General features: G+C 35.9%; 3 protein-coding genes across 3 annotated transcripts; 1 reads left to right on the top strand and 2 right to left on the bottom strand.

The window, feature by feature from the left end:
• Positions 1-1482: 1482 nt before the first annotated feature.
• LOC119993198 (NAC domain-containing protein 17-like) lies at positions 1483-5015 on the bottom strand. The gene is made up of 5 exons (XM_038840210.1): positions 4638-5015; positions 3597-3874; positions 3209-3511; positions 2294-2858; positions 1483-2030 (listed from the first exon to the last, which is right to left on the bottom strand). Exons 1-5 carry the CDS (start codon positions 4831-4833, stop codon positions 1690-1692), a joined length of 1683 nt encoding a protein of 560 aa, XP_038696138.1. The 5' UTR covers positions 4834-5015; the 3' UTR covers positions 1483-1689.
• A 4199-nt stretch (positions 5016-9214) lies between these two features.
• Positions 9215-11338, bottom strand: LOC119992884 (late embryogenesis abundant protein At5g17165-like). Its single transcript, XM_038839697.1, has 2 exons — positions 11072-11338; positions 9215-9708 (listed from the first exon to the last, which is right to left on the bottom strand). Exons 1-2 carry the CDS (start codon positions 11170-11172, stop codon positions 9453-9455), a joined length of 357 nt encoding a protein of 118 aa, XP_038695625.1. The 5' UTR covers positions 11173-11338; the 3' UTR covers positions 9215-9452.
• A 1815-nt stretch (positions 11339-13153) lies between these two features.
• LOC119992882 (receptor homology region, transmembrane domain- and RING domain-containing protein 2-like) lies at positions 13154-17720 on the top strand. Its single transcript, XM_038839695.1, has 4 exons — positions 13154-13493; positions 13907-14140; positions 15386-15799; positions 16829-17720. The coding sequence occupies exons 1-4, from the start codon at positions 13367-13369 to the stop codon at positions 17413-17415; spliced, it is 1362 nt and encodes a 453-aa protein (XP_038695623.1). The 5' UTR covers positions 13154-13366; the 3' UTR covers positions 17416-17720.
• Positions 17721-17819: the final 99 nt, after the last annotated feature.

Raw genomic sequence — 17819 nt, 5'->3', positions numbered from 1 at the left:
CATGGTGAATTTGTCATTCACAAGGATCTAATAATTATTGAGCGTTGGATCAGAAAATTTAATATCAACCGTTCAAGTCCTTCGTATAAATCAGGTCTACACGACTTTACCTTTTTAGAAGATTACCAATCCCAATAATACTCGTAAAAACACGTTTAACTGAGAAGTTACTATGGGACATGGAATATTATCCTCTAAAAAAAATACGTTGTTAATGATTGAGAACTGTAATTACCTATATATGTTAACACTAATTGACGTGTGTTTGTTAATTCCAACTACCTAAACCCTCTGAAATCCAATTGAATATACCCTTCACCTAAATATAATGAAATCTGGATGATCGTGTTGAAGAACACAGAAATTTGTGATGGAAATGCCGTTAAGAAGGTCTATATAGTCACAGCCAATATTAGAGTGCCATTCTCCATGAATGTAAAAGGAATTGTAATTCCTCATTGATTAATATTCTAGTTGTGTGAGTATTGAAAGTACTTGAACATGAAATTTGAGTTCCTTTCTTGGGTTTTCAAAAAGAGTTGCAACCAACTTGGTTTGAAACATGCAAATTTGAGCAATCAGAACAGTTCTCATCATGTTAGTGATAAGTAAGAGTGAACCGAAATCCATACGGGAGAAATTAGAAATGGAGCTCCTAATCCCCTTCGAAGGTGAATAGGCTGCTCATAAAATCAGAGAAATACTCTAATTGGTTCAAACTCCTACCTTAACCACATCCACCAAACACATTCTTGCTACAAACAAAACACTACTACCACCCATCGGATTGTCACGTGACCCTCCCGAGTCATGTCACGTCTATATTTCTCTTGCGCCAAAAACAGTTTGCGGTTAATAAGGTTGATAGTGTACCCAAAATACTTGGTCTTTTAAGAGGATGAAATAGCAGGGTGTGTGCCATGTGGAGAGTGATTGTGACACGTGTTGACTTTTTTGCCATGTGGTGCTATGTAATTGTGGTTAGTGTGTCATTCCCAGTCCAGTAAATCTTTATCTAAAATATATTGTTAGAGGTGACAAAGCTTTATCCGATCTGAATGATCGAATTTATTCTATCCGGATTAAATCAAGTTTGAATTTTTGTCAAATTTAAAATCGGGTCCGTGTCTAACACATAAATGTTGTTCAATTTATTTGTCTAAACTCTAATCAAGATTATATTATTGTTCGATTTATTTGTCCGAATTTAAATTAATATGGATTTGGTCAATTAAGTATATCCGAATTTCAATCCAAATTAGAATTCAGACATATAAACATTTTATAAACACGTGATGTTATCCTACTCATAATCGATTTTTTATCACCCCTAAATATATTACTCAAAGGACCGGAGAGGATTTGTGCATATGATGGGTGCATCAAAAAAATTTTAAAGAATCTAAAAATTTCATAACTGTGTAATATTATAACGAATCTAATGATATTATTTTGTTCTAGACAAAAATTAAAATTCATTCAGATCGAAATATTCCAGTCTTTTGAATTTATATTCGACGATGATTTAGAATTGTTATGGCTGATCACAATTAAGTTTTCCACTTGCTATTCAAACAGGAAAAATGACCACCACATGATTTTTGGGAGGGGGTTAAAAGATTTGAATTAATTATTTAGTGCATCTCAATAGATAAAAGTTATTTAGGAGAAGCTTCTCCCTAAGACTCATTAAACACTTCCTTTTAACACCCATAAGATGGCACACAAGGCTCCAACCATCCATAAGATGAAGAATCCCCTCTTTCCACCGGCACTTCTTACAGCCCCAGCGCTGGTACCAACAGCAACTGAAATTTTGGCATTATTTCTCAGCCTGCTCAAGCTAGGCATTCGCTCGAAAGCCCGATTCACCAATCGACTTTCTGATGCTGATGCAGGAGTAGTAGGTATTGAATCCACAAAGGCCCATAAGGCAGAAGACAACCATGTAGTAGCACCACCCACCTGATTGCCATCTTGATTTTCATTAACTTCAGTAGGCAGATTTCTAGGGTCAGAAACCACAACACCTGAACACGACCAAGATTGCTAATTATTAGACTGCTATCAATTGCACATACCCAAACCATTCATCTGACCAAGAGCTCCCCACATGAATGGGATAAGATGAACAGCAATTGAGTCCAAAAGAGATAACAAAACTCAGTTCCCCACGTGAATGGGATAAGATGAACAGCAATTTAGTCCAAAACAGATAACAAAACTCAGTGAAGAAGTAGCTTGGTCGTATAAGACCAAATGCATTATTAGTAAATCTTCATTGTTCAAGTACCTGACGTTTGTTCGGAGAGGGAACCCTGATGTGATACTGTATGAACAAAATCGGTATTGTGATGGTCAGGTGTCCACAAATTACTGCTGATTTGATGATTCTGATCTGCACTCACGCAAGGAAGTGGCAACTGATAATCCTCCCCCATGGAATTCATGTAAGGATGTGAGACTGTTTCATGATCAATAGGACCCATTTCACGTAGGAACATCTGTGCATCCTGGAACAGATCAAACTCACACAATCCATCAAGCTCATCAAGCTGAAAATTCTGCACCGGATTCTCAACATTAGAGAAAGTAGACTCTGGACTAAGGAGATCGTCAATTTCCAGGAAGTCTTCCTCATTTATGCCACTAAGTGCCCGTCCACCATCACCAGGGGCAGATGTCACCTCAGGTACCTCACGTATTTGCATTCCATATGCAGCTTGCTGGGAAACATCAAAGCTTGCCTGCTCGCCAAACTGCCGGCTGCTAGCAGCAACAGGGACTGACTGTAAAAAGATAGCATCTGTGAAGGATGGATCCAAGAAAGTACTTTGGGTCTCTTCATCGACAACAACCTGTAAGATCAAATAACATAGATTAATAATTGCACAATAAAATAACTGAATGACCATATGCAACTGAAGAAACATAGATGAAATGCAATAATGCAATTTTTCTTTGCCAATACTCGAGTAATGCTCTTTTTATCAATAAGAATATAAGATTCACCAATGTAAATAATGAATTTAGCCATTTTGCCAAGAAGGACCAAATGTCAGCCACACAGGACATGTTTAATACTAACAAGCCAATTGAAGTGCTACAACGCAGCAGTTATCATGTTAATAGAGCACAAATCTATAAAGTAAAATATCACTGTGGTGTGGGATGAAAATAAGAAAGGATACTTTTCAAGTGTACCAACCTGGGATGGTGTATAGTTATAATCAATATCTTGTGGCTGCTGAAGATCAGGTTCATCCATGATTTGCTTCATAAACTCCTCAAGATTAATTGCTAAAGGTTCAATATGACCGTTAACTTTTACATTATCAACAGAAGCAACCTCATTATGCTGTTCAACAGGAACCCTTGTCTTAACAGTGTCAATGACATCTTGGCATTCATCATTATTCCAGTCTTCTTCTTTAAATGGCGCTCCATACTGTTCACCATTCTTCGGACCAGGTCCACTTTTTTTGTATACCTTGTACAGTGCATAATAATCCTGAAATAGAAAATGTTAATTTAAAAATGAAAAGGTATGCATAAAAAAACTTCTAAAAAAAGGATCAATTATCAAGATGACATACCTTTACATTCTGGCATCTCTTGAGCTCCTCTTCATCCAATGTGTACTCGTGCATCACCCAGTCTGTGCGTTCACCATTGGGTGCACGGCCCCTGTAAAATACAAGGGTTTTCTTTAATCCAACAGAGCGAGAGTTGCAAGAAATGTTGCGATCCTTTCCAGTAGCTTTCCAATAGCCATGCCTAGTTGCCCTATTTGATCTTGCTCCATTGGGATACTTTCTATCCCTTGGACTGAAAAAGAACCAGAGCCGGTCTCCAGTTTTCAATATCGATTGCCCTGAAAATCAGTGTCAGAAAAAATGATAATCCAGTAACAAAACAGGCCTTCAAAAGAAAAAGGAAACCAAAATACACCATTCCAATGTTAAATCCTTCAGTTCAACCCTTTCTGTAAGCTCAAAAGATTTAAATAATCTCAGATAAAAAAAATTAAAAACAAACCTATCAAAGCAAATACTACAGAACCAAACAAAACCTCAAATCAGAAATAACTGAATAAACCTTTCAACCAAATCCAATTTCTCCACTAACCTACACCAAGCAGCCACAGAAAGATTCATTTGTGCCGATTTCGTAGCCAACCAGATCATCTAAACACGTCAATCACATTAATCTCTGTCCAATCAATAACCTCAAACAAGAACAAAATTTAACACAAACTGTTGACATTAACTTACAGCGGGGAAACAAAGAAAACTAAAAATACCAGTAAAATCCCAGGCCCAAAGAAGCCATCTCACACCATGAAATACAAACCGACTTTAAATCAATTAGGCCCCAAGTTGGCTTGATCATTATATCCCCACCAAATAAGAGGAAACTAATTATTCTCGATCGCGCGAGCAAAAATTAAGAACACGAATGTAAAACCTAATTCACCGATTCAATAAACACAACAAATACATTAACAAGCAATTAATCATCATGCAAATCAAATCGAGTGCAATCGATAACCCACAAAAAAAGGAAGTCAACGACCCCAAAAATCCCCCACAAAACACAATCTATGAAGAAAGAAAAAGGAGAAAAGGTATAAATACCTGGCAATTCTTCAGGATCCCATTTGTACACATCAGTCTCTCGGATTATATCCAGCTTCAGCTTCTTCCTACAGATCTTCCTCTTCAGATAGTACAGAACCAACTCCTCGTCCGTCGGGTGGAACCGAAAACCCGGGGGCCAAACCCACTCATCATCAGCACCGTCAAAACACAAATCCGAGGAAACATTCGTCATCACTCCAGACAAGCTCACTCAAAATCAAATCAATACACAAAAACTTACTTCACAGATTAAAAATCCCGATCGGCGCAGAGAAGAGACGTGATAAGATTTTGACTGGATTGGGAATTTTTGACTCAGCAAAAATAAACCCTAGAGAGAGAGGCGGAGATAATACTAGTGTTTCGGTGCCGTGCGTAATATATTTTGCTTAATAATAAGAGTATTGCGGAAGAAGTTTCTCTGAAATTTCAGATTTAATTATTTTATTTCCTTTTTTTGAGACCGACGGACGGGCTGTGGTGGTGGTGTGGTCGGGTGAGTTAGTGTGCAGAGGGTTTAGTGTGGGTCTAGGGTTCGGGGTTTTGGGAATTTTTTTGGTGGAAGAAAACAGATATTTTTTTTGCCCTTTTTTTTTTATATTTTCAGAAAATAAATGTTTCTAGATATTTATATTATACTATTTATTTATTTCTAAAGTCCTATACATATCTAAAATCTACAAGTTGAGTTATAGCAGTAATTTATTGCGACAACCACAAATAACTCAGATAACACTCATGCGTGTGGTATTTCATATAGGTCTCGAGTTCGAGTCACTGTTAACATAAACACTTAATTTGACAGAAAATAGCACGTGAGAGTCATGTGTACTCACTTAACCAATTGAATAACCGTCCATAAAATGGGAAATAAATAGAATTTTTGGGCTCCGCAATTTTCTACAATCTACAACTCACATATAATGGTGAATAAAAAGTCATATAAATTTTAAAAATAGAAAAAAAAAATATGGTGTGATGTGACACACGTCTCAAATCATTGTATTCACATTGTAAACTCAGTACGGAGTTTCTAAATCCAAATAATTGCAATTAAAGTATAACATAGGTTTAGGTTTTGTTCCCAAAAACTATTTTTTATTGATAAATTTTTGTAATTTTATGAGGGAGGAGGATCGAGCCTTTGCAATGGTAAAAAAAATTACCACTAAGTCAAGCTTATTGTTATAAAATTTACAGTTTAAGACAATTTTTCCTTTCTAAAGATTGTACAACGGTCAACTTTGATGGTTTGCAATTGCTCAACACTCTCTATGAATGAATTTTTCACATTTTTATCCAATTTGAAGAAAAAAAGAACTTGTTTTTTTTATATCCTTTTGGTACGAAACATTTTATGAAAGCTAAACTAGCAAATTAGACAACAAAAAACAATAAATAGAGTACAACGATGTGGAATTATTCAACTCCCTTCCATGAAATAACTTTTCACATTTTTGTCCAATTTCGAACATAACTTTGTCTTTTGATATTTTTTTTATTATGAAACGTTTTACGAAAGTTAAATTAGCAATTTAGACATCTAAAAATAATAAATTTATTGTTTAAGAGAGTTTTTCCTTTTCTAAAATTTTCATGAGTTTATCTAATATGTGAGTGGGTTGGCCAACTATTTGACCAGAACAGTAAGTGTTGAGGGTTCCTAAAGGTCTAGAAATAGTGTTGGATGCAATGCATTCAAACTATAGTATGACATTAATGACCCGATTCAATAAATTAAGAAAAATTATTATTTTATGATAATTTCTGCAAAAGAGCATTTTTTTAAAGAATAAAACAAATTTGTATTAAAACATCAAACCGCAATACATAGACGAGGAAACTCCTCGAGAAACATTACAAGATAAAAACACTCCTAAATCAAGAGCAAATTATTAACCCAAAACAATAACAAATGTCACAAACAAGCTAAAATAAAGATAAAACTCATTTGAAGAGGTAAACAGGGGCCTTGGAACAGCAAAAACACGATGAGAAACTATCTTAAAACCTCGTTAGAGAATGAAACATGTGTTGCAATCTTGAGTCATATCCTTTGCAATCTTTATCAGAATGGCCAAAAGATGAACGTCGCCGCCGGATAAAACCTCATCATATCTCAAGCTCATAAGGTTGATGATTTAATATATCCAAACCTTCAATAACTTCCATTTGACTAATCAAAGAAAAATGAAGTACATTTTTGGAGGACAAACATTTTTTTTTTCCTGTGATGGCGGCATTTGATACATTAGAGTGTGTTTGGATTGAGGAATTTGGAGGGAAGGGAAGGGAAAAGAAAGAAAGTTTCATTCCAAGTCCTTTGTTTGGATAGTTTATAAAAAATTGAGGGGAGGGATTTGAGGGGATTTGAGAGGAAGATTTCATTAAATTTTTGTCAAAATTCTTTCCTCCCAAAATGGAGTCATTTGGAGGGAAGAGATTATTAATTAAGTTACTTAGAAGTTTAAAACCTATTTTACCCTTGAACATAACACTTAAACATTAAAAATAAGGATAAACTAGTAAATTAAACTACTTTTTTTTTTTTTTATCTATCCAAACATGAGAGAGGTAAATGTATTTTCCCTTCTATTCTCTTCCCTTCTCTTCCTTCCTTTTCCCTTCTCTTCCCTTCCCTCCAAATCCCTCAATCCAAACACACTCTTAGTGTTTTGTCTCAACTCTTAATACTAAAATGTGTATATAGAATAACCAATTAGGAGTGGTTGAGTTTTAAAAAAAAAAAAAAATAAATAAAAATAAATTAGGAGTGGTTGAGTTTATGATTGAGAATGAAACCTCTCAGTTGGAGAATTTAAGTTGAATATTCACTGATAAAATATTTGGGGCGAAACATATTTGGATTCACGTTGATTTTCTCATAAATTTATATAGCAAATTCGAAATTCCTTAGATGAAAACTTGGATGATGATGATAACCAAATATTTGGGACGAGTTAGGTAATCCAAAGATCATAAGATTTACATAGAGTTAAAAACATGTGATTACAACTTTCTCAATTACGATTACAAACTATAATTTGATTGATTACGAACTACAATTTGTTTGAGCCAAGTTAAATGGTGAGTCTTCGTACGATCATAAATTTGGTAAAGACAAAATTAGGTCCCCTAATTGAAATAATCATTCTCTAAACTTTAAACTATTATATTCAGGGTATAGTCAATGATAGTGTTGATTTGGTGATGAGGTGTATGCTTGTCATATTCTTCCATCCAGGTTCAATTAAACCCTAAAATCTCTCCGAAGGTAATGAGCTCACACATTAATTTTTTCATAGGTTTGTCGGATATACATAGTTTATGAGGTAGTATACAGACCCGATAGACTTACCAGATAAACTTTATCTGGTGCACTCACAAAATGGACAGTGGTTGTGGGTCTCACCATTTCCAAATGGACTATCAAATAAAAAAGAAATAAAATATTTTGGACCAGTCAAATAGAATGTTTTTGTCAGTTCAGAAATCTTCAGAAAACTTATCGGTATTTGAATCATAGGAATTCTTATATATATGATTCAATGTGAACACAAGAACAAAAGCTTGAGTCAACTTAGATACGTGTCGAATCTACCCTTTTAGATCCAACTTGTATTATTATTTGGGATGCGAGGGGCTCAAATTCCGATTTCAATTCTTCTCTAATAGTGTTTAGGGTTTAGAATTTAGGGTTTAGAACTTAATTTTTAATATTTGGGGTTTAAAGATTAAGATTTAGGGTTTAGGGTTTAAAATTTAGTATTTATAATTTTTTTCCCAAAATCAATTATATTCTAACAATATGAACGTTAAAATACTTAATCACACATTTTAATTCATGATTTAACATAATTTTAAAGGAGAATTGAAACCGGAATTGGAATCAGGAATTGGAGCCCCTCCCATCCCATATTTAAATAAAAAATCAATTCTTGAAATAATTGAAGAGGCAAATTCATGAGAAACAATTACAAATAATGTAAAACTAGGTCAAAACTAGGTTAGACGAATATGACCGGCAAAGACTAGTCAACTTTTCCTTTGGGCTTAAAAATAAAGCTAGTTAGTCGCCACCCACTATAGAAGAAATTTCACAAAGCTCCCACATCATTGTTTTGCAATATTTTTATGTCGGATGTGAAGAGGAAAACCCTTCAAAAATAAACATGAAAATAATGTAATTAATTATTTCTATTTTTAATCCAATCTCCCTATTTAATTAATATTTTTTTATGACATGAGAATCTGTAGGTTTTACCCTTTGAAGAGTGTACGGGGTAAAATCTATAACCCGCGTCGCATCATCTTGAAATTCATTAATTTTTCGCTATCGTTGCATGACCAACTTGCTAGGAACTAATTAACAAAATAGGGTCTTAGCCTGGATTGAGGATCTAGATGATCATGTTCTGTATTCTTTATGCTTAACTTAAATGGTTGCAAAGAGTGAAAAATTCAGTCCAGAAATAAACTAGATTCCAAGGCTAAAGAAGGTACCAACTATTAGCATCATGTTCACAGATATATATATATATATATATAGGTATATTATACACATAAAAGCTACATATAGCCAAAGCATAAATCTATGTGGACAAGCAAGGCCAGAGAAACAATGTTCAAGTATTTCATAACAAAAGTACAGCAGAAATAAAGCAAACACACGAACCTAAATAACATCAATCTAGTATCCGGGGGATTCGTAGGTTTCTACATAACAAGCACCTTTATTTCAAGATCTTAGCATAATAATTACTTAAGCTATGCCAAAACACATTTTAGAGAGGTGGGAAGCGCATAAATACTTCAATGGTGGTGAGGCTTCTCCAAGTCTTCAATATTGGTGGGGCGGAACCAGGCTTTCTCCTCCAAAACAGAGTCCTGACCACCATGTTCCTCGCCACTGGCTTTATGGTGCTCAGTGATTGGACCAAACACACCAGTTTTCGGGTGTGGCGCCCAGTATTTGTCGGACTGAGGCTGGATCACTTCATCCGGCACTACGGCAGGCCGAACATGATCCTCAAAGTTCTTGTCATACGCAGACGTGTGAGCAGTCCTCCTGCATTCACAATCATTAATTAACATTGTGATTCCTATCTTTATTATCATCCATCAATTTATAAGATAGTAAAAGATCCTAATATTTGATCGTGTAGTGCTTTTGACATGCGAGAAACAATGGATTACTTCCAGCAAATAATACCCAGATTGATAAAAGAAAGGTATCCCATCCCAAAAAAGAAGAAGAAAGAGCTGTGAACCGGGGGGGGGGGGGGGGATGGAGATTTTCACAAAATTGAGAACCGTTCTGGATTTCATCTTTCTATCACTGAATTGATAAAAAAAACTGTACCCAACATGTTTAAGAGTAACTGTACTCTTAGAAAAGTAAGCAGAAATAAATATTGAGTATATATAAAATAAGGTTGCTGTAAAGCATGGAGGAGAATTGGGATTGGGGCAGCAGCACACTATAACTTGGAACATAAGCTTGCATGAGTACAATGTAAACAAACCAGAAAACAACTTGCAACAAACTCAAGAGTTTCTTGATTCCCATTATTTTAGCATTTTGGGGATTACTAACTTCTCACCCGTCTGGCATACAAGACGCAAAAGCTAATTGTTGCAAAAGCAAACAAAGCAAGGGACATATGAAACCACGCAAGGTCATATTCAAGCCGGACTTATCTAAAAGTAAGGCATAATCTATGTAGGACTTTTAGCGTGGGAGGAGACTCGAACCTTGTCCTGGTTCAAGTGCTAAGGAGTAAATGTGAAATTGATTGAAGTAACTCATTCGTCAATGCCGGAGGTCACAAGTTCAACCCTCACACCTAACACTTTCGGCATTATTTCCTTGCATGTCCATAAAGGCTTTGTGGAATTAACCCTCATTTGTGGGGCTTTGGCCTCGTTCTCCATGAATTTCGGCTCGGTCTTATCTATGTCAGTATTGAGCAGAATGTATTGACGGTCCAAGTTTAGAGCTACACATATTGGACTGGGGAATTCTCGGTGCAATATTGCCGTTTATGAACTGTCCTTAATCCTTATCCATCCAATCAATTTAAACGACACGCAATAAACGCGTTGATGATGTCTAATCCAATCTGTTCTACACTCCTTGTCCAAATTAGGAAATTCAATCACAATTGCAGTTAGAGATATGATAGATCTCAAGAAACAAATCATTACAAAGAAGCTGCAAATCTTTTTCCCGGAAATTGATTACAGTCACTACTCTCTTTCTTTTCTCGGAAACCGCCAAAATCAGGAAGTGAAGAAATGAACAAATCAGGATATATGCACCAGTCATCAAACAGAACTATATCTAACAAGATCGCTCAAAAAATCACCGAAGAAACACCACAAAAGAAGAAAAAAAAGAAAGATATTCAAGAGCTTGAAGAAGTTGAAACCTGGAGGTCAAAGCAGCGATGGAGCGATTAGAGCAGATCTGGTTCACGACTCGCTTCCCCAAGCTCCTGATCCCTCTAACGCTACTCGAATTGGCGGCCATACAATACAACTTCAAGCAAAGCTAGGATTCGGACGAAGAGACAGAGAGACTGAGAGAGTGAAAATGTGCCCAAACCAACAAAACGACAAGGATACGATCGACCACGAAGATATAGTGTGTCCAGATTGCTTCCAAGAGTCTCGTTTTGGTTGGTCCACACCTACCACCGTACGCGAGGTGTGTACCTAACGGTACCGTCCGATAGTTCGTGACGGGTAGGGTAAAGAAATCGGTTTCTAGTCAGACAACAACATCTATTTACGAAAAATTTACATATTCAAATTGAATCGTATTGAATTTTAAACATATTTAATTGGTCAAAATTGGATTGGTTTAAAATCTAAACAAATAAATCGGATAATAATCTAATTCGAGTTAAAATTCGGACTAATTGAACAAGGATCTATGTTTAGACCTATACTCAATTTTAAATCGGATAAAAAAATTTGTATTTGAACTCATATTTCAGATATATAACTTATGTCTAAATTTATTTTAATCCAGATTAAATAAATTCTATAATTTAGATCCGACGGAGTTTTGTCACCCTGACTTGGACCCCTATCTCGTGTGACGGAAATTGATCACATAGTGACAGAGTTAGCGCGGTTTTATGAGATGCTGTGATTTCTTTTTGACTGTTATCAACAATGATAGCGACGTTAGAATTTTTCACATTTGCCAATTTGATGTGGATAAGGAATACAAATGGCATATTCTGATTTGATGACGTGGGATGTAAGTAGTTCCCCTTGAAAAGCACTTGGTTTGTGGTCGAATGACCATTTTGTCCCTTCCCGCATTTTTAGAATAATTTTAAAAAACAAACCAATGAATATATTTTCAGACCATTTTGTCCCTTCATCAACGGTTAGGAGCCATCTATAGGATCTGATGGCCATCATAGTTTCTCACTTCTAATTTTATTTTAGCCGTCGGATCAACTCTTGATCTTAACTAAAACAAAATAAATTATAGAGAACCCTACTAGAATACTATATAATTAAACTCCACAAAGCCCAACTTACTAAACCGACTACAAATAATCCCCTTCATGGCAAAAAAAAAAGGATAATTAATTGTCAACCTTTTTTTATTGTTTATTATTCTCCTTTTTTTTGTTTCTTCAATTGTCTATTTGATAACATGAATTTGGACAAATATACATATAATTAAATAAAAACATTATCGTAAACAATTTACCATAAATAATTGAGCTCACATTTTGTGATCAAATAAAGTCAATCAAAAATCATACCATATGAATAATATAATAAAATATATGTTCCCATATAGGGCTGTCCAAAAAAAACCGTATCAAATCGAATCGACCGTCAAAATGATCGATTGATCAGTTATTGTTAAACATATGTGAGTGAGGACCGATCGAATAATTGAAAAAACTGATCAAACCGTTAATAACTGATCGATTGATTGGTTAAATTCATGTAATAAAAAAAGTGTGAAATCGAGGATTTATCATAATCAGTTTTTTTTTTTATAATAAAATTCTCAAATAAGATGTGAGGGTAACTAGCTAAGTTATTTGATAAAAATGATAAAAATCCCCGCAGTTAGGTTCTCAGTTATCCCATTGCTAAGTTAAATGCACAAGATTCATGTGAATTCGTGAGCGTCACATATCCCACATGATACACATAAAATCCCGTATGTACAACTCAACCGCTGAAATAATTCGGATACCAACTACTCGGATCCCTGTTATTAATGTTCTTTGATTGGATTGAAAATTATTATATTGAAGGTGGATAAACATGATCTAAAACAGTGATTCATATACTGTATAAAACAGTGTTTCATGAACTTGTCCGTAATTGTTTTTTCTACAGAAATATGTAATTCCATGCATTAATTAATTAATTAATATTATTATTTATAAAATACTTAAAAAAAAAACAACAAAATTAAATAAAAAGTTAAAAAGTCGATTAAACTTTTCTTTTTAATGGCTCTGTTTATTTGAGGAAAAAACCCTAACCCAAAAATTGCTTCCAGAAAATTAATAATTACATGTTCTTTCTGTCTCGAATGGAAGCTGATGTCTCTATCATCTTACATATTATCTCTCTAGAACGTTAGGTTTTTTGCGGTTACTTTATTTTCTGAGAGATCGGGAACTTCGGATCGTTGTTGTTTGTGTAAGTGGTTGTGGTGGTTGGTGGAGGAAGAGGAGATGAGGAGTGTGAGTTTCGTGTTCGTGGTATTTCTTTTCGCTCATAGGCTTTGGATGGTGTCAGGGACCGTGGTTTTGATTGGCAACAATGTTACTTTGTCTTTCGATGACATCGAAGCTAATTTCTGTGAGTTCACTTAGCTGCCTTTTACTCTGCTTTACTTTGTGTTTTTTTCCCCTTTCTATTGGTTTTATGTTTGGTTACTGAGAAAGTTCACAAAGTTTAGCATGCTTAATTGATTGAGGTCCTGTTGATTACACGTTATATGGTTGAAGTGGATAAGAAATTGTATTTTTTTTTTCTTCTTGTTAGTACTGTGGAAACTGGGAGAATTAGTTATTTGCAGTTATTAGGCTCAATTTAGAGTTGAGGATTTTTGTAATCAAAACTATGTAATCCGAGAAGTACTGGAATGTGTTAGTGCGTGATCTTTGTTTTGAATTGTTGTGCATGGCTATGTATGCCTAAAATCGTCTCATGCAGTTATCAGTCTCTGTGTATTTATGTGGGTGTACTGTTAAACATGTTTTTCTTCTCAGCTCCACTGGTTCAAGGGTCTGGTGAATGTGGAGTATTGCACTTGGCAGAGCCGCTAGATGCATGCTCAGAGTTGACAAATAAAGTTGAGCGAGTTTTGAATACTAGCTTACCATTTGTGTTGATTGTTAGAGGAGGAGGATGTAGTTTTGAAGACAAAGTGAGAAAAGCGCAGAAAGCAGGTTTCAAAGCTGCTATTGTCTATGACAATGAAGATGATGGAGTCTTGGTTTCAAGTAATTATCTTTTCTTATGTGATTTTCTGTGTAGTGCTGTTGCCTGTTTGTATATGGATATTTTTCCTGCTAATCCACTGATCTTTTTTCTCAGACTATGTATAGTGGCTAATTGAATGAGATCTTACTAGTTAGATAACTAGTTCCCTACAGATGACTAGATATATTGTAAGGTAAAATTGTATACCTCTGGAGTTTGCTGCTATTCATCTCTTCTTACATTTAGAAGGGAAAATTTAGTATGAAAAATAAGATGAATTAGATAATTGATGTTAATTGCATGGCACTTGAGAGGTGAATATCTGTTGGGTTGCACACTTGCACCCCCTTTGTGCTTGAATAAAATTCTTTTCCATTCAAAAAAGAAAAGAGAGGTGAATATCAGTGTGACTGTTTTAACAAATCTTAATTTGAAGAGAAGCTTCTCCTCAGTTTTGGAGAAAATTCAGAACTTCTTTGAATTTTCTAAGGAGGCATTAGTCATACATATTATTTCATGATATATTTTGTTAGTGGTTTTTGCCCTGCATCTTCTTCCTCAGAACACTAAGCAACTCTTAAGTTCAATACTTTCGGCCTCAATTTCTAGGATTTGTTTCTTTAGTTTTGATCCGTAAGTCCAAACCACATTTAGAGCAAAAACTCCCCTTAGGTTACAGGCGTCTTTTCCTCTGTAAGTTATACTGCCAGAAGGGTTCTCTACTGAAAGGTTGAAACCAACCTCAAGCTCTGCCCTGACATTACAGTAAATCTTGTATTGCCACTATTAACTTCATTGAGAACCTATATCTGTCCTCTGATTCTCTTTTGCAACTGCAACACTAGAATTTTATCATTGGACATGTTTTTTTAGCCCATTGGTTCTCGAGTTTAATCTAACCATCTTATAGACATTCAGGAACATTGAAATCCATTATTGCCTTTTGGAATATTTGTTTTCTTGACCAAATCATCCTTGAATTCCTTCTCACCATTTATTATGAGATTGAAAGATTTTCGATTGATACCTTTAAGATTTTTGAGCTACGAGAATGATCTTGATGTTTCTTTGTGAAGAGTATCGTTAAATATAAGATGTGGAAATTTTGTTTCAGTTCCCTCTTCTGGACATGTTTTACTGTGTTAGAGCGCTTTGAGTCGGTCCAATTCTCATTACATTCACTTTTCTCTCATGATTAAAAGATGGTCAACTTTATATTATACCGTTCTTAGAATCTTTTATCCTGAACCATGAAACAAATGCAGTGGCAGGAAATCCAGCTGGTGTAAAAATACATGCTGTGTTTGTTTCCAGAGCTTCTGGCCAAATACTCAAGAATTATGCTGGCTTACCTGATATGGAGCTGTGGATTATCCCGAGCTTTGGAAATTCAGCATGGTCAATTATGGCAATCTCCTTTATTTCTCTCCTTGCAATGTCTGCTGTGCTGGCTACGTGTTTCTTTGTGCGCAGACATCAGACAAGACAAGATTCACGGGAAAGGCCTCAAGCTTCTCGCGCGCGGGAATTTCATGGAATGAGCAGCCGTTTAGTGAAAGCAATGCCAAGTCAGATATTTGCTTCTGTTGTAGAAGACAACTGTACTTCAATGACATGTGCCATATGCCTTGAGGATTATAGTGTGGGGGAAAGGCTGAGGATTTTGCCATGCCGTCACAGTAAGTTTTCTTTGCCGACTGATATTAATAACTCTTTTTTTGGTGGATTGGCTTTTAGGCATGCATTTCAAGGAAAAAATAGTGTTTAATAGTTGTTACATAGATAGGATGGGGCAGTGTTTATGAGGGCATGGCCTGTGATATTTGGACTTGTTTAAATGTCGACCATCTTGGTTCTGCTTTGGACACTCTTGTCGCTGCCAACTCAACCTGTGGATCTTGGAGCCTTTCACATTTCTTGAGAATGTGTTGGGCATTGACTGAATCCAAAACTGTGGGAATCATGCTGTTCCAGCTGTATCTTAGTGGTAGAAGTTTAAACACAAGTGTTTGAATACATGTTTCTTGTTTTTTTGTATTGTGGCACATTGGTCCCAACATTACCTCAGTAGAACAGCAAAGCTCTAGTGTTTATCACACGTAGGTCCCCCCCCCCCCCCCCCCGGGTTTTATTCTGTTGGGTTTTGTACACATTTTGTTTCAGAATAAAGACTAAAAAGGTTGGAAGATCTAAATAAGCTGTGTTTTGAATTAAATATTAATATGCGGGCCTAGGGAAACTAAATGTGTAAATCTATTACATAGGCCTAGTGGCTAGTGCAACTGCGTTCTTTAGGAAACAACTTAGTCCTTGTGAAAATTGGCCTAAACATTTTATTAGTCCAAGAACCATCCTGGCACACATTTGGGGGTGATGCGCTTTGCACTGAGGAAAACTTGCCTAGCCCTCACATTGCCCGAGCACCTAGGCAGGGCTCTGACAACACTGGTACTCATGAGATACACTGTGATGATAGAACATGCATTGTAATGAATATTGCATTATAAATTTGAAACTAGTCATGATGTTGTTTTTAACTTTTTATTGGAGAAGTTAAAGAATAAATAGATCATTTGTGAATAGCAATGAATGATCCTGAAATATATAAACAATGATAACAACAGATTGCATTGAGAGCATCTTTCCGCAATAACAGCACATCCTCGCATATATATATATTGATATGTTACTTTCGTGTCCTTGTACAGAATTTCATGCTTTCTGTGTGGATTCTTGGCTTACCTCATGGAGAACATTTTGCCCAGTATGCAAGCGTGATGCGAGGACTGCAATGGGTGATCCACCAGCATCTGAATCCACACCATTGCTGTCATCTAGCGCAGCTTCTGTTGCTTCATCAGCACTGTCGTCTTTTCGATCTTCTTTAGCATCATCATCAGCCATACAAATACTGCCAGCATCGTCAGTGCCAGCATCATCAATGCCTCTTTCAGTTCCTCGTACTCATTCGCTTGCTAGCACTCCATATGCTCAACAGTCTCTAAGATCCTACCCTCAGTCTCCTTCCGTGAGTGTGAGCCGAAGCTCAGTTGATCTTAGGAATGCTTCTTCTCAAAGATCCCAATATGCCCATTTCGTTTCACCACACTCTTCAGGTTATCCATCTTTAATACCAACTAGTTCCAGATACATATCTCCCTATATTAGAAGCCCAAGCTATGCCTCACCAAGTTTAATCAGTTCATCGGGTTATCAGCCAAACCCACTGCGCTGTAGTGATTCAGCTGCAAGCTTCTCTCCTTTTGCTTCTGCTCATTCGCTTCCAGAATCATGATTGGAAGTTACTGAATGATAATTCTGGTAAATGCTACAAAAGCTATATGACGAGTGAGCTGGCATTTGTCAAACCCTTCTAACCTCTAGTTCTCACTTTACTGGCATTGCTTGATGATTGGGTATCATTGTTGTGCTGGGTTGCTCTCTTGTCCCGTGGCTGGACGATCATGTACTGCCTGCATTTTGTACATTGTAGCTTAGAAGTTTGTGCCGTTGATATCGAGTGATTATTATGCTATCATTAACGGAGTTTTGTGGTGTGTATTATTTTTGACAATGGTGAATATGTTGATCACTTTTTGCTGGCTTGATGGTTCGAGTTTAAAACTACCCATCTGGGTATGTTCGAAACAAAGGAAGGTCAACAAAATTGAAACAAAATAAAAAAAACAAAAAAATTCA

This window comes from Tripterygium wilfordii, chromosome 23 (assembly GCF_013401445.1).
Source record: "Tripterygium wilfordii isolate XIE 37 chromosome 23, ASM1340144v1, whole genome shotgun sequence".
Lineage (NCBI taxonomy): Eukaryota > Viridiplantae > Streptophyta > Magnoliopsida > Celastrales > Celastraceae > Tripterygium > Tripterygium wilfordii.
The sequence above is the reverse complement of the archived record's forward strand: the minus strand, read 5'-3'. Positions and strand labels throughout refer to the sequence as shown.

What these genes read in the sequence shown, in the direction of transcription:
- LOC119992882 (XM_038839695.1), top strand. Translation starts at nt 13,367, where the DNA reads ATGAGGAGTGTGAGTTTCGTGTTCGTGGTATTTCTTTTCGCTCATAGG. An exon ending in TGATGGAGTCTTGGTTTCAA is followed by an intron (nt 14,141 to 15,385) that starts GTAATTATCTTT and finishes AAACAAATGCAG; the next exon opens with TGGCAGGAAATCCAGCTGGT. An exon ending in GATTTTGCCATGCCGTCACA is followed by an intron (nt 15,800 to 16,828) that starts GTAAGTTTTCTT and finishes GTCCTTGTACAG; the next exon opens with AATTTCATGCTTTCTGTGTG.
- LOC119992884 (XM_038839697.1), bottom strand. Translation starts at nt 11,172, where the DNA reads ATGGCCGCCAATTCGAGTAGCGTTAGAGGGATCAGGAGCTTGGGGAAG. An exon ending in ATCGCTGCTTTGACCTCCAG is followed by an intron (nt 9,709 to 11,071) that starts GTTTCAACTTCT and finishes TTGTGAATGCAG; the next exon opens with GAGGACTGCTCACACGTCTG.
- LOC119993198 (XM_038840210.1), bottom strand. Translation starts at nt 4,833, where the DNA reads ATGACGAATGTTTCCTCGGATTTGTGTTTTGACGGTGCTGATGATGAG. An exon ending in GGATCCTGAAGAATTGCCAG is followed by an intron (nt 3,875 to 4,637) that starts GTATTTATACCT and finishes ACTGATTTTCAG; the next exon opens with GGCAATCGATATTGAAAACT. An exon ending in AGAGATGCCAGAATGTAAAG is followed by an intron (nt 3,512 to 3,596) that starts GTATGTCATCTT and finishes TTTCTATTTCAG; the next exon opens with GATTATTATGCACTGTACAA.